We start from the raw sequence: 27,838 nt of genomic DNA, 5'->3' as shown, positions 1-27,838 counted from the left end.
TTCACATCTAACGAAGAAGTATAAGATTAACCATGACAGAACCAACAACTAACGGTACCGACTTCCCGGACAGTAATCATGCAATGATCACAGACAAAAGTGATGTGAAAAGAAGAAAATCTTCTGTCAAGGTTACGGTAGAAAATCAAGAAGAGCCGAAACTCAAAAGATCAATTGGTTTGTTCTCAGCTACGACAATGTTGATAGCCAACACAGGAGGAAATGGCATATTCATAGCGTCCACGGCTATCCTGTATTATGCAGGGTCTCCAGGCTTTGCCTTGGTTCTGTGGGTTGTGTCAGGATTGGTAAACTTTGGACTGTCAGGCTGTTTTACAGAGGTCGGGCTCTTGCTGCCAAAGGCTGGCGGGCCGTACTTCTACGTCATGCAAGTGTTTGGTTCTCTTCCGGGGTTTGTGGTCTTGTGGGGATTTCTGTGGATGATAATGGCACCGGCATGGGCACTTGGGGGATACACAGCGTCCCTCTATATCATCAAACTAGCTTTCCCTGGCTGCACACCTCCAGATATGGGAGTGAAGCTGCTTGCTGCTGCATTATTAGGTAATACTTCAAATCAACTTCCATTCAAAGTACAGTGATTCCTCTGTCAAGTGACGAACCAGGTTAGAATTGGTCTTCAGCAACCCATGCTCGTGGTAAGAGGCGACTAACGGGTTTGGGTCCTCCAAAGACGTATATACAATCTATTTACGTCTTTTGGTAGTCAGGCTCGCTTACTTGGTTAATCGCTGCATGTATTCGTAATCCATTTGTATAGATCAATGCTCATGATGTCAATCACTTGATTGTTTCGTCCAGACTTTACTATTTACAGACCAATGTCATATAGCTGGAATATTGCTGAGTGTGGCGTTATACAACAAGCAAACACCTGGCGGACTCTGAACAGTATGCAGGAAAGACAATGAGTTCTTGTCATGCTCGTCAAATGTTAAAACAGTCCATTGAATTAGACAATGATTTTTGCTCATTGGCCTTGTGAAAATATGTAAGTTAGAAGTCAAATCACGCATATGCCATATTTAAGTAAAGCTGTTTTCACGCAGATGGGTACTTGTGAGGGCTGTTACGATTCACGGTGAATCAAACCGTATCCATTCATTATTTATGGTCACTAGTATCAAATATTTATGACCCTTAACCCTTAAAATATCCTTGAGAACATATTCATAGATTTCTTCAAAGACAACACTCTTTTTATATTTAATTTGACGGTGTTTTAGTCACTGGTCACTGTCGCATTTGAGCAGATACTCATACCTGGATAAGCGCAGTATATCAGGTATATCACTGTATAATAAATTAATAATTAATTGTCAAATAATTCATTTTGTTATTGTTTCACTGAATATCATAAATAATATATCAACTGCTGACTTGTTATAGTATTCGTGAATAAATATTCATATTCGTAACACTATATTTGTGATACAAATCATATTCGCCTAATAGTGAATTCATTGCATCCTTAGTACTTGTTATGGCGAAAGTTAAAGGGTCGTCTCCCTTCAGTTGACAAAAACTGACATGATTTGTAACAGGTGACCACACAGGATGAATTCGGGTGAATGAATGGCTCCTCACTTATGGGGCCGTCACACCATGACGTTCTGGTCAGCGTTTTGACGTTTGAGGAAACGTTGGTAGTCGCCCATGGTCGCTGGGATAGCGCCAGAAGAGCGTTGTGTGAACGTTAGTGAGCGTCGGTGATCGCCGGGAATTGGCGGAGAATGCTGGTCCGGAAAAAAAGTTTTGAACATGCACAAAAGTTCTCACTGAGACCAGCGTTCTTCAACGTTTAATTTAAACGCTGAAGAACGTTTAAGAATGTTCGTGGAACGTTTTACTAACGTTCGCCGAGCGTTGCACGCGTTCGGCTATCGTTAGTCAGTCGTTACTCTAGCGTTACTTGGTTGTTACTAATCGTTTGCTTTGCATTGAACGACTCACTGGCGACCTGTCAACGACCGCTGAACGGTCCCCTAGCGCACCGTAAAAATAACACGCCAGCAAGACGCTATTCTGTCGTTATTCACACGTTAGTCACACGCTCAACGCGCTCGTCTAACGTTGACAAATCGTTCATCGCGCGCCAGTGGCACGTTAGCACACGCTAATGGTTTTCAGGGGTATCTTACTTGGTCGCTGTTACACGCTTCTCGTGCGTTAGACAAACGCTTGTCATGCGTTAGGCACACGTTAATCACACGCCAGATGTGTCATCCTCATTCTAGAACGCTCAAAAATTGAATGATTGAAATGTTCAGAGAACGTTGACCAGAACGTCATGGTGTGACGGCCCCTTTACACTGAAGATATCGTGGCTTAGGTCCATACTCTGTGTAAATGTATGGTCCCTATAACCTACAGTGAAGACATAGAGGCCGGGTCTGGTATTAACCTAAATGTATGGTCCCTATAACTTACAGTGAAGACATAGAGGCAGGGTCTGGTATTAACCTAAATGTATGGTCCCTATAACTTACAGTGAAGACATAGAGGCAGGGTCTGGTATTAACCTAAATGTATGGTCCCTATAACTTACAGTGAAGACATAGAGGCAGGGTCTGGTATTAACATAAATGTATGGTCCATATAACTTACAGTGAAGACATAAAGGTATAAACGTAAATGTATGACCCCCATAACTTCCAGTGAAGGAATAGAGGCCGATATTGTTTGACCGAATACTCCCTAAATTACAGTGGAGAAAATACGATCGTGTTATCATAAGGTCATAGATGTAACAGGAGGCTTCAGGAGATCTGCCCAGAGCAGAAAGTTGGTGGTTAGATCCCCTGGCTGGGTCGAACCTAAAGGTGTTCAAAGTTACCTTACCTAGCACTCTGTATTAAAGCTATAAAGTGAGTGAGTGAGTATGGTTTTACGCCGCTTTTAGCAATATTCCAGCAATATTACGGCGGGGGACACCATAAATGGGCTTCACATATTGTACCCATGTCGGGAATCGAATCCGGGTCTTAGGCGTGACGAGTGAATGCTTAAACCACAAGGCTACCCGACCGCCCCTAAAGCTATAAAGCAAGGACTGCCTGGCTCGGAGTCCCTATAATGTGTCCGAGTGGTACGTGTATCCATGTTAATCTGTGGCTTGGTATCTCAGTGGGCTAGCGCTATAATCCAAGTCTGGACTAGTACAAGCAGCCACAAAACACGTGAATGCACATCGCTGTATAAGTGCAATAATCTTGAACAGAACATTAAGCCCCATTTCACCTGTCCTCTCCTCTCCTCTCCTCACATTTACACGAAATAATTTACAATTTAATTTCATTGAGTTCTATGAGTAATACTGTACCCATTATCTCATTATATTTACCATGTTTACCATGTTTACACATTTGGATAAAAAGACCTATTGTCTGAAAACACTGACCAAGTTTACGCATGACTTTGCAGCATAAGCAAGTTTGTTTGTCTTCTATATTATATACCATGATGGAGATCCATCAGATGCTTAATTATTTCCTGGATTACACTTACGTCAGGATGTGATCACACAGTTAAAATCATAAATGACATGTTTAAATTTGAAGATCACACTTAGAAATCATATTTGTTTCACAATAATACATTAACACCATTTGTAAACTACCTCATGAGAATAGTTTACTTTCATTTTATTTTGATAAGACATAATTTAGAATAATTTACAGTCATTTTATTTTAATATACAATTTAAACGTGTTGAAAGTTAATATTCTTCTTATTATTATTAACTAAATCCAAACACAATCAGCCATCTTTCAAAAGCTGACATCCATTAAAGCCTCTATTGCGATTCATACAGTATATTACAAGTTATTTTGGTGTTAAGATGAGAATAATAACAGTTTTGAAATGTTGAACAAAACAGATTCTGTAGTATTTCCCGGTCTGGCAATAAGTGGCACAAATTTCACAATGCTATCATGTCAGAGTGATATAACAATTATACTACGTTTTCCTATAATAATTAGATCCCCATCAAGTGCTTTTATGAGTTATCATGGTGTAATATCTATATATCATTTCATATAATTATAGTTTAGCAAGTAATACTTGTCATCAGGTAAAATGCATATATAAAATATCAGTAGTTTCAGTTACAGCTTTTTAGATAGATGCTACCTTAGGCTAGCATCTATCAAACAATTATTTGAAATTATGAATAAATATTACACCATGATAACTCATAAAAGCACTTGATCAATTGATGTGGATCTAATTATGATAGGAAAACTTAGTCTAAATGTTATATCATGTTATGCCCTTGAGCCTATATTTTTCTGTCTTTTAAGATCCCATCTTTGATTTCTTAAATTTTAAACCAAATGATTAAGGATTGTGATTCATCTACAACAAAAAGAATATCAATTTATGAAATAGAAGTACTGAAACGGGATACAAATTGTATTGCACTCATATTATCGGGATATATATCGTATGGCGATCCCCCCCGTATTGTTATAAACTACACAAAAATTACTGCCGCTAGGAATGTCATGAATGCAAAAACATAACTCTATCTCGAAATTATGTGCATGAAGCTTATTTAATAATCCATTTTGTAGCCTCATGAGATTTCATGTAGCAAGCTGAAAACATTAAAAACTGCTGAAATAAAAAAGGATTCAAGCCTTACAAAAATAAATTGTAAACATACTGAAGGTGTTAAAGTAATTGATTTTTCAGAAGTTGACATCTGGCTTCTGAAATCTTCAACATAACAGGTGTTGCCCCCAGTAACCAGGTATTGTGACTGAGAGGCTTATGTTCTGGCCTGTTTGTCTAGTGTCCATCGTAGACATATACTCACCACCAAATGAAACATGAGCCACAGAAACATATAGAGCAGTATGTACGTTGAGGACTGATGTTTCCAGTGTTTACCACTTGATGACAAAACAAACAATCAGTCAAGTGTTACCACAGTGTCTTTATTCTCATCACGATATTCTGCACGTGATTTCCAAACTTTACACGCTAATCCTGCACAAGACAAATGGTGCATCTTGAGTCCTGGATCTATGACGTCAGATGTGAGCATTGGTTCACGCAGCATAACAGTATGTTCGTTTGTGCATCGAACCAATCTAATATCTCTTACATATGAGAAATTCTTCATATATTAACCATGTTTGGTATTTGGTTTCTTTTGGCTGTGAGTATATGTTGCTCAGAAATCTCTGCACTGATGAAGTTGAAACTTCACCTGCTTGTTCCCATCAATCATACTACCCCAGTTTGTTCAAGATGTTCAGACTTGCTTTTCAATATGGCTGCCATGGCAGACATATTACTGTTTGGGGTCATAACTTAGCCATGGTGACTTGCATTTCATTGAGTAAAGGACCCATAAACAGTAGGGGACGTAACGTGTACGCGAGACGACTCTCACGTCTCGCATACAAGTGACCACCTGAGAGGGGGTCACTCGTATGCGTGACGGCCTGTCAGTGGACCATGGATTTCTGCATGTTGCACAAAAATGTCTCTACAAGCGTTATTTGTGAAAATAATTAAATAAAATTAAGTACAGTTATTGATCATTATACTAGTTATCAAATGACATGAAAAAAATGTCATAAGAAAAATAATAAACGGTCAAATTGAGAGAAAAATGTGCAAAAATCAAGCAAAATGTTTTTGACAGTGATTTTCTCCTATGTACATATTTTTCAGAAACTAATTAATAACATGTAGTGTTTTCTAAAAGCTTATTCTCGTAGAGCTACAAAATATATAAATTATTTCACGCACACCAACGCACATCCATTTTCCATCGCGTTGAAACATGTTTACTTTCTTCGAAACAGCGCAAACCGTCTCGCGTACAAGTGACTGGTCGACAAGCCGATAAAGGGAGGTAACCGATGCCTGACTAACATGTTCATTCGGAACATCCGTCTTGTTACACTAAATGTGTCTGAATCAGAATGGTACGTATGATATGCACGATATTTATTTAGCGCGTAGTTTCGTGGTTAGAACAAGGAGGAAATGTATTTTTGATCACGTATTAGGAAAACAATATTGCAGTGGGTAATATATTTTTAGGTGGAAGTAAAATTGTTGGAAAACACAGCAAAAATACTGCTTATTTCCAAACGACGCGCCTCAGATTTAATTTAGTTTGTACTGAAATATTATTACTCTGGCCATATATTCAACGGCACATTATCTTCTTGTAATTGGGGTATTTATCAAGCATCAAGTTTTTTGTCTATTGATATTTTCTTGAAGAAAAGATGGTGAATATCAAATTTGTTAACAACAGCCAGATAGCTAGCGACATGAATGCCATGACCAGGATTGCGTTCCCGGCATCGCAAAGTCATTAAGCGCATGAGAGACGGCCACCCGCTATGCGATATTTTGAATAGTAGAAAACTTGAAATGAGGGGCAAACTTAGCCCTTTCTGGACGGCCATTTTCGTCTTAGTGTATGTGAATGATAAAACAAACATACTTACTGTCGTTGACTTTTATATACCTATTATCGAATGACACAAAATGTAAAATATAATCAATTAAACGGTCAAATGTGGAGACAAAAGTGGGAAATGTGAGCTTAACATAAGCGATTCACTAAAGTTTTTAATCTATTATCATATTTATGTGATAATAAAAATGTTTAAATCAGAAATGTGACCTAAGCTAGCCCTTTTGGGACAGCGATATTTTCCTATGTACATATTTTACAGATATATTTTTTGTTATTTATTTGAATCTTACTCCTCGTAGACTTGCTACCTATGGACACCCTTTCTGGAGTATTTCTGTGAAATAATGAGTAATGCTTGGTATCGAATGACATAAAATATTGAAAAGTAAATAATTAGAGTCAAATTTGGGGATTTTGGACAGCGATTTTCTCCTATGTGTATATTTTTCAGAAACATACTTTCAGTATTTTCTTAAAGCTTATTCGTCGTAGTGTAACAACATATATATACTTTTTCGGGCACACGAACGCACACCTGTGTGCCAGCGCCTTGAAACATATCTACTTTCCTCAAACTGCTCGCAACTGCTAAACAAGTCTTCCCACAGCCCCTTTATGCGTACGAGAGACGGCCCTCCGAACAAGCAGTGAAAGACGGCCTGAGAGAGAGTCACTTGAAGGCGTGACTGCCTGTCGATGGATTACAAATGTCTGCATTTGACACACAAACAACGCGTCTCCACACGCTTCCTATGTGAAAAAGACGACGAGGCTTACTAACATAAATGCATACAATGCACTGTAAGATGCCTCCTGGTTTTGACCTGAATAACAGTGTTTCCCAGTTGCCTGCCTAGTGCACTTAGTATGAAATCCTATGTAAACCCTGAAGAAATATAAGGCAGAACAAATAAAAAGTGGAAATAGTATAATGGAGGAGAAATATATGAGGAGACTGACACATTTTTGTTTTTGGTTCTTGTAAGTTGATCATAAACCAGACTGAAATGTGTAATTGCTTCTGAATGATCTCATTAGCAGTATTCTATATTTTTTAAAGAAATATGAGTTGCTCATGTCAAAATGACTGGTCCCCAGTGGAGTCCACTCCTGTATAAGAGGAGTGGGGGGACAAAACATGCAAGTCTTTCATCATAACTTGCCAGCTACCTAAGCTGCACATTCGGTTCCAAATTCAATTTAGGGTGGTTAAATCTACAGGAAACCTACCTTCCTCTACATTGAAAATACAGTATGTTTATCTCCTAATTGTTTAAGATAATTCTAAATTATAACCATGATGTCTGCTAAGCATTGTCAATACATAATGTATCTCAGACCCAAGAGAGAATAAGTAAGAAAATAACCAACTCAAATCCAGAGTGATTTGGCAAGTCTATATTGCCATAGCATTATTCTGGGCTCCATTTGGATTTTATTTTCTAATATTCTGAAAGTAGGTCAAACCTCTTGTCCTCATGACAAAAGAGGTTGGATACATCAACATTGTTTAAGTTGACATGGTATCAGTATCAGTGGTTGTATAACTCAATGCTACTGAGAACACAGATAGCATGTGTTTGTTTAGACTGACATCCACCACCTCACCGACGGCACATACTTGTGGTTTAGGACTATATTCTGATACACATCCCATTTCATTATCTGTGCACAGATATGTATGCCTCATTAAAACCTGTTAATCATCACCAACAGTAGATAAATGGGCATGCACCAAAACAGCTCGCCATTGTCTCATCCTTGAACACGTTGAAAACAGGTGTTTCAATTACGTCTAATTTGGTACTTTTATGTTGATGGAAATTTTCCACATGTTTCATATAGATTAAAGGAGATCCGCACAGTTTGTATTTTTGATTATTTAAAATAATTATTTGTGATGAATTGGGGATTCCAATAACAGGCACCTGTGAAGATCCAGGTTAGAACAGGTCTTGGGGCAGTCTGGTAGCCTAGTGGTTAAAGTGTTCGCTCGTCACGCCGAAAACCCGGGTTTGATTCCCGACATGGGTACAATGTGTTAAGCCCATTTGTGGTGTCCCCCGCCATGATGTTGCAAGAATATTTCTAAAAGCGGCATAAAACCATACTCACTCACTAGAACAGGTTTTCAGCAAACCATGCTTGCCGTAAAAAACGACTATGCTTGTCATAAGAAGCGACCTACGGGATCGCTGGTCAGGCTTGCTGACTTGGTTGATGTATGTCATCGTTACCCAATTGCATGGATCGATGCAATGTCAATCACTGGATTGTCTGGTCCAGACTCGATTATTTACAGACGGAATATTACTGAGTGCAGCGTTAAACAACAAACAAACAATCCAACACCAGCATGTTCAGTACGTCTGATACAGGTGATGGTTGTTGTCATGGATTAGGTGTTCCGGCAGTGTTACCCTGACCTAGTGCTCATTCAGTGCTCACTCAAGTCCCGGGAATTATCCGAATATGTAAAGTGGGCAGTATGGGTAAACAGAAACTATTCCAACTTAAGGCCCACGAAACCTACAGCCTATGTGGTACAAGGTAGGGCTGGGACGAGTCCAAATTTACTACCAGGGTACCCACTAGGGCTGGGACGGGTAACTCGGGTCCGAGTAGTCCTGTGGGTACCCGGGTCCTACTCAGTATCCACCTGACCCGCGTACCCACAGGACTACTCGGACCCGAGTTACTCGTCATGTGATATATTGTTTAATGACCAAAAATATCTAGAACTCTATGGTTACACTACAAGTAACAAATATTCGCATTTCTTTCTGACTATGCACCCATTTCTTCTGACTTTTCACATAACTGAATAAAGATAAACAACTTCAGTGTTTGCATGACCAGATTGTTTAATACATGTATCTAAATACGTTTTGGCAGTGCTAAAGTAAAAAAATGCCCAATCAGACATTTTGTACCTATCTCTTGAGACCAAGAGGTTGTACCCGGGTAGGGTCGGGTAATAGGGGGGTTGGTACCCAGGTAGTAAATTCGGACTCGTCCCAGCCCTAGTACCCACTACACTATTACCCGACCCTACCCAGATACCCGCTATATATCTCAAGACTTGGGTGTAAAAAGTCTGATTGGGAATAGTTTGACCGTAGCCCTGGTAAAATGTATTTAGATACACATATAAAACAATCTGGTCATGTATACACTGAAGTTGACTGAAGTTTTTACGTTTATTCAAACCTATAAATGTCATCAGGAACGGGTGCATGGTCCGAAAGAAATGCGAACAATAGTGACTTGTAGTGTAACCATAGAGTTTTAGATATTTTGTTGTCAATAAACAATATACCGTATTCGACGTAATAAGCGCCCCGCTCCAATAAGCGCTCAGGGCGATATTTGTTAATATATTGGCAAGTGAACAATCCCAATTAGCACCCCTTCCAACTGATCAATGTACACAAGACTTATTCATTCGCGTATGATGCACACTCGTGTGTTATAAGCACCCTTAATTATGGGCAATTTAATTCTGGAAAAATATATCTGTCGTACATAAACATTTCAGGTTGTCAGCTTAAACCATAAAATTTATCTTTCAACTCTGTTTTTTTTCACCAAAATAATATTCTAATAAGAGCCCCCTATTCCTAATTTTGAGAGCCCCTGGGCGCTTATTACGTCGAATACGGTATCACGTGACTAACCACGGGTCCAGGTAGTCCTGTGGGTACCCGGGTCCTACTCAGTACCCGCCCGACCCGGGTACCCGAGGTACTCGTCCCAGCCCTAGTACAGGCGGAACTGTTGTGCAAAGTCTACTTGCTGGTGTCTGTTATCAGGATATACTTGTATTGAAGGGAGTGGTTCAACAGTTTATATTTCGGATAATAATCTCAATTCCATAAATTCAGTGGTGGTGGGTTAACATGTCTGCAAATATTTCATCCGACAAAATAAACGTTTCAGTGTTTTTACAGTTCAAGTTGTGCGAAAAAACAGCCCTTGGTGCTGTGTTTGTACTCTAAAATTATTACGATCATGGATTGAAACACATGAAAGATTATTCCTGTTAAAAAATCTTCCTTGGTGTATTGGCATCATTGGTGTTGCGCCACAAGTTCTGGTGTTTTGATAAAGTTTATATATTGTAGAATATTTGTATCCTTTTTCTTTGGGAAAATTACTTTCAGCATGTTGAGCAAATAAATATTTCATAATTATGTCACCAAATGTAAGAAATTAATGTTTTCCTACATTTAACTTTTGAAGTGCTCCTTTTAAATGAAAAAAAACAGCTATTGGAACAGAGGTCAGATGTGCTGCTATTCAAGCACATTCAAGCACATACAAACTCATGTCCTCACTCTCCATCCCTGGCAAGTGTGAGTGATGGGCTATGTGTGTTATAAACTAGGAACACTCAGGATGGTTGAGTTCACAGCTAGAATCATAAGTGTATGGTCACATCAACTGTTGTCACTCCCAGGTGACAGAATTATGAGGATGAATAACTTTGAGGCTTTGTAGTTTGATGTCTTCATCCCAGCATCACAAACGGGGGCTTTTCATTGTTTCAGAAAGTGTTCTACATTTCCAAAAATAAATGGATTTATTACCTTGTTAATAGGACTAAATTATTTTGCTGCAGAGTGCTGATGACTGACCAATCGTGTAATGATTAAGAGGTAAACAGTGGTGAAAATACTTCACTTAAATAATTAATTCAACTACGGCTTTAGTAGTCTTTTCTTTCTCGTTTACAAACTTGCAAATAAATCTTGTTCAAGTTGTAGCAGTAGTCAAAAACATATTGTGTCGCTAACAAAATCCCAGCCAAATATACTACTCCAAAGAAGTTAAGGAAGACCCAATCTGTCATATTACTATATTTAATCCATCTTCCCAAGGCAAGGGAGTTAACTGACTGTAAAGTCCAGTTTCCACCCTCGCCGAACTAGACTTGAATTATGGAGTTATGTTTTGGCTGTTCTAACGACTCTATGCATAGTCCAATCAAAATCTCATAACACAATCAAAATTCGGTGGGTAAACTGATGTGCAGATTTCGGTCATTTGCAGGATTCGCAAAGCATGTGTACCATCAACTTAGCATCAGCAGATATTTTCCAAATCGTTACATGTAATTTTTCAAGGTGCTCATTTGATTTGATGCACCTCACTAAGAAAGACCTGTTTTATTACAATATAAAACTTGATTATTGATCAGATCGTCTCACTCGGGGCCAACATTTTGTTTGAAGCAAATGCAAGTGATAGAGGTTGAATCTGATTGGTCATAATATTTTTTCCCAATTTGGCTGCCACTTGCATAGTTGGGCATCCGTGATAAATCTCTATGCCAAGACAAGCTAGGACCACTGAAATCATTTGTGGACATGTCTGTTCTTGAGTTCTCATTGATCTGATTCCTATTGATTGTCCTTTTGTCATGATTGGCAGACATTGCACTGATTCTGATGAGAGTACCATTATTGCCTGAAATTGGCATATCTGCTCTTTGCCTTTGTCAAGGAGATAGGATTCAGTGAGGGTCTGGACTACAGTAAGTGCTGAAGGGCATGAGGATGTGGGATGCTTCGTTAACATGATGAATAGTATGGCGTGGCAGTGGCAGCCTGTCTGTAGTATGTGTACCCTCTTGGAATATCTTCATCATTTGACATACGTTGTCCATGATGACCTGTAGTCACATGGTGACCTACATTCCTAGATTGTATGTACATATGATAAGGTCGTGAGCTGAACTGGTCTGGTGTACTCCAAGTATATTTAATATAATGTATGCACGTTTGTGTTTCCACAAGGATATTTGATTACGAAATAAATAAGCAAATGAAAGATCTAGTGTTTCGCTATATGTTTTATGCTACAATATTTACACTTCAGTATTGATATAAATGTAGGGGTGGTCCAGTCGTCTAATGTGCTGTGATTCGCTGTGCAGAATTGCGTCCCTTGGGCATGCCACAAACCTATGATTGTGGGTTCGAATCCCGGTTTGCCCCGATTATGTTTCTAGGTTTGTCAGTACCCGTGCCCGTGGGTTTCACCGAAGTGGTAAACATCTGAGACCTGCATCACTCCTGGCTTTCCTCCCACATTAAGCTGACACGTGGTGATATAACTGGAATACTGTTAAAAGCAACGTTAAACCTCACTCACTCACTCACTCACTCACTCACTCACTCACTCACTCACTCACTCACTGATATGAATGTAACTATTGTAATGAATTGAACCCATTATTACAATTTTAATAAGCAAATGAAAGATCTCGTGTTCAGCTATGTTTTTAATACTCAGTTGTATTAACACTCAGTTATTGATATGAATGTAGCCATGAGGTGGAATATTTTTTCCATTATCATTCCTAATAACCATTATCACATATATATATTCTGAGTGGTATTACGCAGCTATACACTATGTCTTTGCATTCTTCATAAATAGTTTAAATTTGGTGTGATGCTGATATCAGCTGAGAATATTACCAATAACTGTTGATACATTTAGTGTAAAAACTAACCAATATTTGCACATGTTGGGGATTCTTCATTCTGATAGAGGTGATTGGTCGGTTGAAGCGCTATGCGGTGATATGACATCCCATTGCTTCACAGTCAACAGTAACATTAACAACATCCATTGTATTTTACAACCAACTTGACAACATTTTCCTGATTATGTGATCTGAACAGGTTAACTTCAGTGTAGTCAATGTCTTTAAGGGCAGTGACGGGTAACTCGGGTACTCGGGTCGGGTGGGTCCTCAGTAGGACACGGGAACCACACGACTACCTGGACCCGTGGTTAGTCACGTGAGACACTGTGTAACGACATTAACAATTAAACTCCAAAATGACAATGAGTAACAAACAAAATAACCTGCTATTACTTCGAAGGCCCCGGTTCGATTCCCCACATGGGTACAATGTGTGAAATCCGTTTTTAGTGTCCCCTTCATGATATTGCTGGATTATAGCTGACAGAGACATAATACCAAACTCACTCACTCACTCACAACGCCAAAGGTGCAATACGTGCTTAAGGCTAGGGTCTTACACGATTCATTCACTATGTTCGCCCAGATCCGTAATTCCTGGGCGTCAAATCTTTGGTGGGCCAAGACTCACAAGATGGAATCCTCCATGAAAGCCAGACAGTGGACGAATAATGAAAGTGGTACATTCTACAAGTGTTCTCAACCCCATGGTGATTCCACGTTATTGGTCCCTAAGGGTGCGCGGTAAATTGAGGTTTATTCTTTCCACGATATATATCACAGTATCATGAATTAATCCTCGGCATATTGGTTGATTTCAAATAGCAATTCTTATCATGTGTTTAATGTTATACACTTGCCAAATACATGTACCTTCGAAATGTTTTCGTAATTTTCTCATTCTGGAGTCCTTCTGTGGCAGTGATGTAACACCAAGTCATCACTTTCCCAGAACGTGCAACCCTGCGTATTTATTGTTCCAGCGTCTGTTTTGTTCCATTTTTGAACTCCTGCATTGATCATGTTGATGTTTCAAATTGCTTCTGAATTTTTAATTATGCCATATATTGTGATATGTTAGATCGCAATACGGACTTGTGGATTGTACAATTTTGGGATACACTTTAAACATCCAATACCCATCCCTAGTCCCTAGTGGGCAGTCGGGTAGCCTTGTGGTTAAAGCGTTCGCTCGTCAAGCCTTAGACCTGAGTTCGATTCCCGACATGGGTACAATGTGTGAAGCCCATTTCTGGTGTCCCCCGCCATGATATTGCTGGAATATTGCTAAAAGCGGCGTAAAACCATACTCACTCACTCACTCACCCTAGTCCCTAGCAACCTATGCTGGTCGGAAATTCGACCAAATGGATTGGGTGGTCAGATTCAGTGACTTGGGTGATTTTGTGTCTTCAAAACTCCAACTTCATGGGTCATTGCTCATAATAACAATCACTGGCTTGTTTGGTCCAGACTTGATTATGATGTAGCCAGAATATTGCCGAGTGCAGAGTTAAACATACACATGTTTTGAAATAAGTGTTTTTTTCTCCACATTGGTACACTTGCATTCACTTGTGGTAAGTCTATGCAATTATTGCGTACGAGTGAGTTGGGTTTTATGCCGCTTTGAACAGTATTCCAGTTTAATCACGGTATATCAGCTTAATGTGGGAGGAAAGCCCAAAGTAATGCAGGTCTCGGACGTTAAATATATTTGCATTTATCATATTTATGGAGATATAACCATAAAATCTTGTGTGTGCACTTTGCACTATTGCAGATAACCACAGTTTAAACACCGGTTTCTACGTTTATACCTCCATAAATGCATGTCATCGCTCCCAATTGCGTGGATTGATGCTCATGATATCAATCACTGGATTGTCTGGTCCAGACTCGATTATTTACAGACCGCCGTCATATAGCTGGAATATTGGTGGTGGGTGTTAAAATTATGGAATATTACTGACTGCATCCTAAAACAACATTCACGTGTTTACTCGTTACACAACCTTGTGTATGTTTCAATGATCTTCCGGGCTGCCACGATTCGCTCTGCAGAGTTGCGTTCCTTGGGCACGCCAGAAACCTATGATTGTGGGTTCGAATCCCGGTTTGCCCCGATTATGTTTCTAGGTTTGTCAGCACCATACCCGTGCTCGTGGGTTTCACCAAAGTGGTAAACGTCTGAGACCTGCATCACTTCAGGCAATAAGCTGACACGCCGTGATATAACTCGAATAATGTTAAAAGCAGAGTCAAACACAACTCACTCACTCACTTACTCAGTGTCTTGAGTCTTCCCATTGCCTATGATGGTTATATTCAATCTTGATTACTAACAAGCACTGTGATATAGCAGGTGAGGTGAGGTGAAATTGTGTTTAATAACACGTCCAAGATTGTTGCACTTATATAACGATGCCGCAGTATAACATGAATACCCCACTGCGACACAATATATTGACTCCGAGCCCACCGGTCCTTGTTTTAGCCCCTTAATGCCGAGCGCCAGACAGGGTAAGAGCAAGTACCATCTTTTAACGTCTTTTGGTATGACGCTGCCGGGGATCAAACCCCGGACCTTCCGCTCTCCGGGCAGACGCTCTACCACTAGACCACGGAGGCAGTCTTGTGATATAGCAGGAATATTGCTGACTGCTACATTAAAGAATGTTAAATCATGCTTTTTGACTACCATCTAGTCTCTGAAATGAACATGTTTTACAGAAATAAACAGTTGTTTAATTATCTTTAATTATCATAAAAAGAAACCTGAGACTTTCTTCATTGTATTGGATATTTTTGTTTCAGGGTCTGTATGCCAGACTATCACGCCTGCACTGTCTTGTATATGTTTCAAGGGTCTTCCTGCATGTTTCAGTGATTCTGATGTTCCTGAACTGCCTCTACATGAAGGTCGTCACCAAGTTTCAGTCCGTCCTGAGTTCATTAAAGGTGATAGCCATGCTCATCATCATCATCGGGGGAATGTACAAGCTGAGTGACAGTAAGTCTTGGAGTGAATGTCACTCCCCTCAGATGTGTGTCATCTTCATGTTAGTTTGTGTAGTGCCGCAGTATCCCAGCTCTGTGACAGTAGTTTGTGTAGTGCCGCAATATCCCAGCTCTGTGACAGTGGTCTGTAAATAATCAAGTCTGGTCCAGACAATCCAGTGTAGTCAAGTATAGGTTACTCAGGACCTATAATCTTACCCAGAATCTCCACAGGGAGACAAGGACTTATATTCTTAACCAGAATGTCCACAGAGAATGTCATATCAAATCTGTATGATGGTTGTCCTTGGAAGGTGACAGAAGTTTATGTCCCTAAGTCTGTATCAATGTTGTCCTTGAAAGTTATCTGTAGTTCATGTCTTTAAATCTGTAAGAAGGTTGTCCTTGAAAGGTATCCAATCTCATTAAAATCAGATCTAAGTTCTCGCTGCCGCTAAACAAAGATCTGAGGACATCCCATTACGGGTCACATCAGACCGACCTTTTCGCGAACTCTGACCGACCAATGGAATTACTGACAAGAAGTCAACATTAGCCAATCAGAAGGCAGCTTTCTCGTTCTTTACGGCACTAATTTCAAACTGGCGACTACGCTTCGAAACATATTTTGACAAATTCTCAAATGGCTAATATATGGTCTAGATTGTATAGATTTAGTCGTTTAGCCCGTAACTATCGTTCGGAATACCCTGTTTTACAGTTATCGAGGTTGCATGATTAGGATTCACATTCCGACTGTCGCTTTCATGATCTGGTAAGGGACACTCTGATTGGTCGGATGAAAGCTCGTTCTGACGTGACCCCTAATAGGATGTCCTTAGATCTTTGTTTAGTGGCAGCGAGAACTAAGATCTGATTTTAATGAGATTGGAAAGGTATCTGAAGTTCATGTGCCTAAATCTGCATGAAGGTTGTCCTTGAAAGGTGCCTGATGTCCATGTCCTTAAATCCAGCGTTAGAAATTGGCACTAGTCCTATAGTCCTTACCAAACTGCCCAATAGTAAAGGTATCCTAAGGACTAGTAGAAATTGGCCCATTTTAAGGGTTTTGCTATATGTTATCATTATAAGGACTAATTGACAAAAACTGTTAGTTTCTAAACCTGAAATCTGTATGAAAGTTGTCCTTGAAAGGTACCTGAAGTTCATGTCCCTAAGTCTGTATGAAGGTTGTCCTGGAACACGGGCTTGAAGTTTATGTGTGAATGTCTGCTTGAAGGTTCTTTGAAAGTTGGTCCTTGAAAAACGCCTGAACTTATAACCTCTGTATTAAACCCTTCCTGTCTTGGCATCATGAACATCAGTGAGTTTGTGTTTCAGAGAGATACAGGGAACAACTGCCTCTGTTCTGGGAAGGAACTACCACAGACCCGGGAAACATTGCTCTCGGCCTCGTGTCTGGCTACTTCTCATATGGAGGTTGGTGAGTCAATGAACACTGTAGCTGACATCATAACACTGATTGCATCATAACACTTTTGCTTACCGTATATATTTCTGTTTAATACACATTTTCTTACTTTTGGGACTTTAAAATTAGGGTGTGTATTATACACAAGAACTAAATGTTACCACCTTTTCCTCAGCCAAGTGTGTAGCCATACAAAGGAACAGTATGACATATTCATCAAATTATTTTGCTGTTGGCAAAAAAAAACTTCATCGTATTGCTTCAGATAAACAAACAAGAGATAACAAACTTTGTCAATGAAAATGTAAAATTTAACATCTCTAGACATAATGATTTACCATTTTTAATGTATTAATTCTTATGCTAGGCACTGTTTTATATGCTGGGATTAAGATTACCTTGTGTAATTGTTGTATAAACTAAGACGGAAATAGCAAAAAGATGTACCCACGTTTTCTCCCAATCTACCAGTTATTAAGTTAAAACATACCCAATAATATAAAAAAAAATATTGTGATGCAATGATCAGAAAAAACAGTATCTGAAACTATAAAAATGTATCCTTATATGGTGTTATTTTAATTGCAGGTTTTACTATATATATTTAAAATAATAATAACCATAACCAGGGTTATGAGGTAGCACTTGGTTATATTGTCGAACACTTTTTTCGTATGGAGCCGTGTGACCAGTCACCTTTGAGGTTTCATGCAGTCAGTGGTAGAAATTGGCACTAGTCATGTACTCCTTGCCAAATTGCCCAATAGTTAAGGTATCATAAGGACTAGTGGACATTTGCCATTTTTAAGGGTTTTGATGCATGTTATCATTATAAGGACCAGTGGACTAAAAATGTTAGTTGCTACCACTGGCAGCCTGGCTACTTCATATGGTAAAAACAATATGACGACATATAATAGTCAAATTTCAACAAGTATGACTTTTAATGAGTCAAAGTATAGCAGTAATGATGTATGTACCCATTTTCTATGAACTGAGGTTTGTTTCAAGGCTTCAATGGTGGTAATATGATCGTCGTTGTTGTGCAGAATGTGAGTTTGCCACAGTCACGGAATGTGGTAAAGCGGACCCCATGGAACAGGGTAAACGTCAGTTTTAAGTATCAGAGGGACACACGATTCATCGTAATTAACGTAAACATTATTGAATGAAAGTTTGAATAAAATAGATGAAATAGATTACAAACATTAGTCCCAAGATATACAATGAACACTATTTATTACCAGATAGTGTAACACATCATTGTCAATATTGTGCAGCCAATTCAGGAGTGCATCAAGTACATCACGATAATATCGTCTTGGGACACGATACACAAGCGACAAAAAGAACTCTTGTCATTACTTGTTTTCAATCAAGGTGCTCATGTGACTTGATTCACTTCGCACGTTAAGACCCGTTTTACAGTAAACTACGGTTATAACCAACTCAAAGGGACCACTTATTTTAATTCGTAATAACCGTAGTTCGTTATAAGCAAATGTACGGAATATATACAGCAAATAGACAGGACTAAAAAAATAGTTCGTTATATCCGTCAGTTTGTTATAAGTGTGTTTGTTATAACCATAGTTTACTGTATTACAATATAAGATCTTGATTATCGATCAGATCATCTCGACTGGGTGCCGCCATTTTGTTTGAAGAAAATGCAAGTGATATGAGTGAATAGGAGGGACATAGAAGGGACATAACTCATAATAGCCACTGGTGGCACTACGATCAAGCCCAGAAATTCCAGCCAAGTTCGGCAAGGGTGGAAACTGGACTTTTATATCTTTCTTATCCGGGAAGATGGGGTAGGGTGGTAGGGTACCTGGGAAGTAAATTTGGACTGATCACAGCCCTGTTCTGTACCTTAATATTTGAATATCTGATTGAAATATAATTGAAAAGTCTTTGCTGATGTTGCAGGCAGGTGATCACCATCTTGATGGAAGAGGTGAAGGACCCCATCAGGTGAGGCAGCTTGATCATTAGCCACTGAAGCAAGTAGCTTGGACTAAAGTTGGTTTGATCTAAGTTTCATGTCCCTTTCATTGCAGAAATGTGCCAAGATCCCTGAGTCTGACTTTTATAACTGTGATCATCCTGTACACTGTCACAAACTTCTCTTACTGTGTGGTGCTGTCCATGCCAGAGTTCCTCGAGTCTAATGCTGTTGCTGTTGTAAGTATTGCTACGTTCCAATACCAGAGATCCTCATCCTGTTGCTGTTAAAGGTATCTGCCTTACCTAAGCCATAGTTCCTCGAGTCTAATGCTGTTGCTGTTGTAAGTATCGCTGTGTGCCAACACCAGAGATCCTAATCCTGTTGCCGTTAAAAGTATCTGCCTTAACCTAAGCCATAGCTCCTCGAGTCTAATGCTGTTGCTGTTGTAAGTATCGCTGTGTTCCAACACCAAAGATCCTAATCCTGTTGCTGTTGAAGGTATTTGCCTTTACCTAAGCCACAGTTCCTCGAGTCTAATGCTGTAGCTGTTGTAAGTATCGCTGTGTGCCAACACCAGAGATCCTAATCCTGTTGCTGTTAAAGTATCTGCCTTTACCTAAGCCAAAGTTCCTCGAGTCTAATGCTGTTGCTGTTGTAAGTATCGCTGTGTGCCAACACCAGAGATCCTAATCTTGTTGCCGTTAAAAGTATCTGCCTTTACCTAAGCCATAGCTCCTCGAGTCTAATGCTATTGCTGTTGTAAGTATCGCTGTGTGCCAACACCAGAGATCCTAATCCTGTTGGCATTAAAAGTATCTGCCTTTACCTAGTGATTCTCGAGTCTATTGGTGTTGTTGAGTGACTGGTTCACCCGAACCCTGACTTTCAAAATAAATAGTTCTCCATGTATTATACCTTATAAGTATGGCAGTTGACTTGTTTGTTGTTGTAGACATTTGGGTATCGCCTGCACCCAACTCTATCCGTGGTCATCTCGGTGCTGGTGGCTCTTTCCTGTGTCAGCTCCCTCAATGTCCTCATCCTCGGACAACCCAGGTAGGCTAACCTACGTGCTGGAGGCTAGCTCAGCTGCCCAGTACATTTAGGAGATGGACCAATCATGTGTTAAATGCAGAGCTAGGTTACCTGTAGATTTAACCTTTGTACACCTAACCTAGATTATTATTTATCACATTAATTTATTCAACGTAGTGTTTACGCTTCACCTGACATATTGATCCGGTAGTTTTAATTTTAATGATCACATTATGCACGGCTTTATTTTTTTTAAAATGCATATTTATCCATTTGCTGCTTGAGTTATTACAATCAGGCTGGCATTATTATCATGAGGATGTTGTATTTCAGCTATGTGTTCCTGTTTCCAGGATGGTGTTTGCAGCTGGATGTTGTATTTCAGCTATGTGTTCCTGTTTCCAGGATGGTGTTTGCAGCTGGGTGTTGTATTTCAGCTATGTGTTCATGTTTCCAGGATGGTGTTTGCAGCTTGGTGTTGTATTTCAGCTATGTGTTCATGTTTCCAGGATGGTGTTTGCAGCTGGATGTTGTATTGCAGCTATGTGTTCCTGTTTCCAGGATGATGTTTGCAGGAGGGTGTTGTATTTCAGCTATGTGTTCCTGTTTCCAGGATGGTGTTTGCAGCTTGATGTTGTATTTCAGCTATGTGTTCCTGTTTCCAGGATGGTGTTTGCAGCTGGGTGTTGTATTTCAGCTATGTGTTCCTGTTTCCAGGATGGTGTTTGCAGCTGGATGTTGTATTGCAGCTATGTGTTCCTGTTTCCAGGATGGTGTTTGCAGCTGGGTGTTGTATTTCAGCTATGTGTTCCTGTTTCCAGGATGGTGTTTGCAGCTTGATGTTGTATTTCAGCTATGTGTTCCTGTTTCCAGGATGGTGTTTGCAGCTGGATGTTGTATTGCAGCTATGTGTTCCTGTTTCCAGGATGGTGTTTGCAGCTGGGTGTTGTATTTCAGCTATGTGTTCATGTTTCCAGGATGGTGTTTGCAGCTGGGTGTTGTATTTCAGCTATGTGTTCATGTTTCCAGGATGGTGTTTGCAGCTTGGTGTTGTATTTCAGCTATGTGTTCCTGTTTCCAGGATGGTGTTTGCAGCTGGGTGTTGTATTTCAGCTATGTGTTCATGTTTCCAGGATGGTGTTTGCAGCTGGGTGTTGTATTTCAGCTATGTGTTCCTGTTTCCAGGATGGTGTTTGCAGCTGGGTGTAATGGCCATATGCCAGGCCTGATGGGTATGATCAACAGGAAGTACCTCACGCCGTGGCCAGCGACGTTCTTTGTTGTGAGTTTGCAAATGGTGGTTTTCAGGTTGCATGTTGTATGACGAAGTCAATGATTGGTTGGTTGGTTGGTTTGTTGTTTAACGCCACACTCAGCAATATTCCAGGTATATGTCGGCGGTCTGTAAATAACAGAGTCTGGACCAGACAGTCCAGTGATTGATATCATGAGCATCGATTCATGCAATTGGGATCGATGACATGCATCATACAAGTCAGCGAGCCTGACCACCCGATCACGTTAGTCGCCTTTTATGACAAGCATAGTCACCTTTTACGACAAGCATAGTCACCTTTTACAGCAAGACAAAGTCAATGAACCTACCCAGATTTCCACTTACAAAGCCATGTTACTGGTATTGTTGTATTCAAGCTTCATTCAATAAACTGTTCATCTCAGTAACTAGTGAGAGACAACACGAGCCCATCTCTGCTCACAGTTTCGCACTATGTGCGTTTATTCATAAGGTATACAGAGTTACGTCCCTTGGATCAGTTAACCGGGACACACATATCGAATCACCCGGAGAATCCGGTATCACCATAATAAACCAAATCTCTACAGCTATGACTGTCACAGGACCGCCTCCGTGGTCTAGTGGTAGAGCGTCTGCCCGGAGAGCGGAAGGTTCGGGGTTCTATCCCCGGCCGCATCATACCAAAAGACGTTAAAAGATGGTACTTGTTGTTACCCAGTCTGGCGCTCGTCATTAAGGGGCTAAAACAAGGACTGGTCGGCTTTAAGTCAGTATACTGTGTCTGAGTGGGATATTCATGTTAAACTGTGGCATGGTATCTCAGTCAGCTAGCACTATAAATCGACATCAGTCCAGACTAGTACAAGCAGCCACACACACACACACACGTGCATGCACGTCGCTATATAAGTGCAATAATGTTGGACGCGACATTAAACCCAATTTCATCTCACTGTGACTGTGACAGTTCCCATGTTTAACAGACTGTAGTCAGGGAGCTGAAAACTGCCTGATGCATGGTTTGATTCCTGTTCAAGTTTCTTGTCGGAAATTCCATTAGATTAGATTGGACTTAGAGATTCAAGATAGTTGTGTCCATATGCTTGAATAATAATATAGGATAGTGAACATGAAATAATATGAATACATGACTCTTTTTTATGGATAGCAAGTTCTTTTATTCTTTGGAACGACATTTCAGAGCTACCTCTTGCCATTTCATCAGGTGAATACTGAGGAAGTATATAGAGTTGATATACATGATCTATGTACACATAATGCTATGTTTACACAAGTAGGATTAATGTTGGTTTGGTTTGTTGTTTAACGCTGCACTCAGCAATATTCCAGCTGTATTGTGGCGGTCTGTATATAATCGAGTCTGGACCAGACAATCCAGTGATTAATATCATGAGCGTCGATTCACGGAATTGGGACGGTGAAATGTATCAACCGAGTCAGCGAGCCTGACCACACGATCCCGTTAGTCGCCTTTTACTGACTAGCATAGTCGCCTTTTACGGCAAGCATGGGTTGCTGAAGACCTATTCTACCCCGGATCTTCACGGATGAATGTACAACGATACCAATATAGTGATGAGCAAATGAGATTAGCGGAAGAGAAGCAAATTAAGTATAATTAAGGCGTGGTGATTGTACTGGGTGTTATAACAAGGAGCTGACTATGGTGTCACTAACAATATGGCAATCAAGGTGTCCATTTATGTTTGGTGATGTGATAAAATCACAGAGAAGTACACTCGGATATGTAGATGGGTTGTTCTATTAGGCTTAAACAAATAAAAGAATTGGTTCTCATGCAATGACTTTTGAAAATTTAGTTCAATTAAATACGTCATGAATAATATTTGAACCCCGACGTGGGTACGATGTGTGAAGCCTATTTCTGGTGTCCCCCACCTAGATATTGTTGGAATGTTGCTAAATACGGCGTAAAACCATACTCACTCACTGATGAATAATATGTTTTTATATTCTTTAAGAATTATGTCTCCTAATCTGTTTAAAATGTCAATATTCCAAAACACAGAGGTTTGTTCTCTATAAGCAAGACATTATTTCCCCACTCAATGAATAAGTGAACATTCAATTTGCATTCTCAGCTCCCTGGGGAGTACAGAACCATGTCTGTTACATTTCAGAGTATTCCAGCACTGGCCATGTTATTCTCTGGGTCTGTTGTTAGGCTGATTGATGCAATGAGCCTCTATACGTGTATGATGGTGTCCTCTGTCCTGATAGTTCTTCTGTACCTGCGCTGGAAGAAACCAACAGCCAAAAGGCCAATCAAGGTAAGTGCAAATTGTCCCAAACACCTCCGAGGTCGAAAAGGTCAGACGATAAAAGTCATAGATATGTTGGATTGCAACTAGATCAGACGCCAGCCTGGAAGCAATCTAGTCTAGATTGGACAACCATTGGTCGACAACATGAACATCACCCCATGACATTGGTATACTCAGACACTCAATCTGCTAGGTATTGCAATCCTAAGTTTAGTTCAAAAGCCTTTTGGGCTTACAGGGCTGCGATCAATATAGATCATGGAGATAGATAATCGTTAACAAAATATCGATCAATTATCGATAAATACCGGAGAAGTAACTGAGGAAATTGGGAAAAAGTACGAAAGAAATCAACATATTCCACGTCACAGGTTTGTGGTGGCACATTTATGCAGGGATTACTTTGTGGACATTTAAGATGTAACAAAAGCACTTGCTTTCCATCTTAGGCAATTGACATGATTGACAATAAAAAGACTTTTTCGGTAGATTTAAACTTTATTTCCTCACAATAGTTTATGTCAGATATTATTGATAACACAATCTCCATATTGATAATCGTTAATATTTCTTCCCATCGATGATAATTTCGATTATCAATTTTTTGAGCCAGCCCTAGGCTGTTAGCATAGTTAGTGATGTGATTGCTGAGGTAGGCCCTGCACAGGGACACCAGGGAATGTTGGAATGTTGTGCTGCAGCTCCATGGCTATTGTTACGTGGCCGTAGAGATCGTAAGTATTTTTGTTGTGATTACAGAGCTACAGATAAGCAGCGTATTTGCGTCAAATACCCCCCATAAATATCAACAACCCAATTACTTTCAATTATCATACGCACAGAAACGCATGCATTAAATGAAAAACCCAAATGTATAAAAACAGCACGCGAAAATACCCAATAACGTTTATCCATCATGCGTACAAAGGAGCTAATTTCCGAAACACAAATATGAGCAAATTTACTTTCCGAGTCAAGCCTATACATTTAGAACAGTTATATACATCTAAAACATTATTTCAATTTTTTTAAATCTTTAAATGTTCACTAATTGTGGGAAAAACTCAATAGAGTGATGAATGGATGAGTGACAAAATATTGGTTACCCAAAGGAAAATGTAATAACCCAATTAAAATAGAAACCCGAGAGCAAAAACTCAATTGCTCAAAAAGTTATCTGGAGCTGTGGATTATCAGTCGCAGCAAATGACTGAATCATGAGTAAAATGTCAAGTGCTGTTCGTGGCAGTGAGTGGAATTTAGACTCAAAAGAGGGCGATTCGAGGCCATTTACGACCTGACTTGTGTCTTATCTTCTTATCAAGTGCATATTGGACACCAAATAGAAAACCCTGAATTCATGCCTGCTTCCAAGACTATTCCGGATTCAAGACATTCCACTGGAGTCCACTGACATATATTATAGGGCCTGTTATGTATTGCTGAGCCAGTTCAGTTTGCCCTACTAAAAAGATCTTTCATTGCCCCGAACCTCCATAGCTACTTCAAATACCTCACACCACTGGGCCTGGTGGTGACCGACACTGATTAGTGATGAAGAGAGCCACATTCCGCCAATGTCAACTGACATCCACAAGTGTCTTTGTTGCAGATGCCGATCATCTTGCCGATACTGGAGCTGATGTTGTCTACAGTGCTGATCTGCCTGTCCATCTACCAGAAGCCGCTGGAACTCGGCTTGTGTCTCGCGATCGTTGCAGCAGGGATCCCGGTCTACTTCATTTGTGTCAAGTGGAAATCCAAGCCTAAAGTTTTTCTCAGATTTATGGGTAAGTTCAGATGAACATGATGAAGGGGGTGTCATACAGGGTACTTAAGAAAGGACCTGTGAAGATCCAGGGTAGAATAGCTCTTCAGCAACCAGTGCTTGCTGTAAAAGGCGGCTATACCTGTCATAAGAGGTGACTAACAGGATGGGGTGGTCAGACTGGCTGACTTGGTTGATGCATGTCATCAATCCCAATTTTGTGGATCGATGCTCATGATATCAATCACTGGATTGTCTTGTCCAGACTCGATTATTTACAGACCGCCATCATATAGCTGGAACATTGCTGAGTGCAGCGTTAAACAACAAACCAACTTAACAAAGGTACCCAGCAGTAGAAACTAGATTGGCAAAGACTACAGGACTGGTGCCAATTTCTAACGTTGGTACCCCAGGTATTTTCCTGTGTATAGAAATGCAGCCTGATCAAATCAGAAATCTACCCGACGTAGTCACTGAACTCTTCATCATATTTTACCGGTCCAACTTTATGACTGCAGCCTACATATTTGTGTTAACCTGAATGGATTTTGTGTGAGACCATTAGACAACCTTGAAGCTGATTGGCTGCTTGGTACTGTGCGTTTGTCCGACATTTGTGGTAGTTCTTAAACTTTCACGCACATCACTAATACATGATGTACAGGCATATCAGTCATTATCAGTGTATAGGAAAAGTTTACAACTTCGCGTAGGTTTCCAATAAACTACAAAGAAATGAAAACAAAATTGCAACAGACTTTGACAATAAATGTCGCCCTGATTGACTAGATTCATAGAAATAAATATGTATTGGATAGTTTTCAACTAGACAGTCAGGCATGCTTTATGTAAGTGTTACGAGCCCAATGTAAGAGTCACTGGGATTTGGCAAGTGGGCAGGCCGCTATTTCTGACACTGTTTACTTGTTGGTTGGTAAGGTAAGAAGGTAACGACCACCCTATTTTTTTCGTATTGCTGTAGTTAAAAGTGTCATGGCTTTGCCCTTTCGAAGTACATTTCTTAAATGAATGAACACAATTGCATGATCAGATCACTCAAACTGAACATTCCCGAAACAAATAATGCAAAATGTCTGTGCAAGTGTGCTTGAATTCCCTTCTCCAAAATGGTAGGGACGAGATATAAAATCAGCCGATGCATCCCAGAAACAAAGTTGATTTTTGAGCAGGAGTACTGTCTAGGTCTGAGATAGATGGTTGTGGCCACCTATCACAGTGGGGAGTTTTAACTGGTGGCAGTGATAGTATAGAGTGCTTGGTGAACGGGCTATCGCTGTGAGGAGCTTGGTGCTGAAATAATGTGGGGGAGGTTTGTGTGAGGATGGGAGGTTTGTGTGGGGATGGGAGGTTTGTATGGGGATGGGAGGTTTGTGTGGACATGGGATGTTTGTTTGGGGATGGGAGGTTTGTGTGGACATGGGAGGTTTGTGTGGGGATGGGAGGTTTGTGTGGGCATGGGAGGTTTGTGTGGGCATGGGAGGTTTGTGTGGGGATGGGAGGTTTGTATGGAGATGGGAGGTGATGAAGACACACAACATGGAGAAAAAGTAAGAGACTCATGCAAGATACTGAGAAATCATTGTTTCTAAATTTGTGTGTATGTTTTTAATTATGTAAATGTGGATGTGTTTTCAGTAGAGTGTAAGATGTAGCATACCTTACATTTTGTATGAATCTATTGTATTGAAACTAACCTGTGTGATTATTGATGGATGGTCCTGTTTGATATTTTCAGAACGTTCAACATTATTCTTGAAGACTTTGTTGTATGTGGAGTCTCCAGCACAATGATGTCAGCTGTTCCTAGCTCTTCAACAAGTGTCACCAAGTGTCGCCAAGTGCCACCTCAGCTTGTCGCCAACTTGTTATCCCCCGCCCAACAAAGTTGGCGGGGGATATAGGAACGGGATCTGTCCGTCCGTCACGTTTTGTTTCCGGAGCATAACTCAGAAACTTGTGCCTTTTGCTATTTAGAAATTTTAGAAATTTTTATTTTCTACGTTTCCATGGCAACAAGATGGACTTAGGTTCTGTGAGGGTAGGGTTCATTTCCGGAGCATAACTCATAAACCGTTCAATATTTTTTCATGAAC

General features: G+C 40.1%; 1 protein-coding gene across 1 annotated transcript; it reads left to right on the top strand.

Moving 5' to 3' along the window:
• LOC139452068 (large neutral amino acids transporter small subunit 2-like) lies at positions 1-27,567 on the top strand. The gene is made up of 10 exons (XM_071233381.1): positions 1-564; positions 15,856-15,981; positions 17,310-17,412; positions 19,336-19,380; positions 19,467-19,590; positions 20,307-20,410; positions 21,575-21,671; positions 23,810-23,959; positions 25,566-25,743; positions 27,481-27,567. Exons 1-10 carry the CDS (start codon positions 33-35, stop codon positions 27,534-27,536), a joined length of 1,515 nt encoding a protein of 504 aa, XP_071089482.1. The 5' UTR covers positions 1-32; the 3' UTR covers positions 27,537-27,567.
• Positions 27,568-27,838: the final 271 nt, after the last annotated feature.

This window comes from Haliotis cracherodii, unplaced genomic scaffold, assembly GCF_022045235.1.
Source record: "Haliotis cracherodii isolate W230 unplaced genomic scaffold, xgHalCrac1.p SCAF_10, whole genome shotgun sequence".
NCBI lineage: Eukaryota > Metazoa > Mollusca > Gastropoda > Lepetellida > Haliotidae > Haliotis > Haliotis cracherodii.
Note: the sequence above shows the minus strand (reverse complement) of the source record. Positions and strands in the feature narration are given on the sequence as shown.

Bases quoted from the DNA above. Each gene is read 5' to 3' on its own strand.
- LOC139452068 (XM_071233381.1), top strand. From the start codon at position 33: ATGACAGAACCAACAACTAACGGTACCGACTTCCCGGACAGTAATCAT. The intron at 19,381-19,466 runs GTGAGGCAGCTT...CTTTCATTGCAG, and splicing joins GAGGTGAAGGACCCCATCAG to AAATGTGCCAAGATCCCTGA. The intron at 20,411-21,574 runs GTAGGCTAACCT...TCCTGTTTCCAG, and splicing joins CTCATCCTCGGACAACCCAG to GATGGTGTTTGCAGCTGGGT.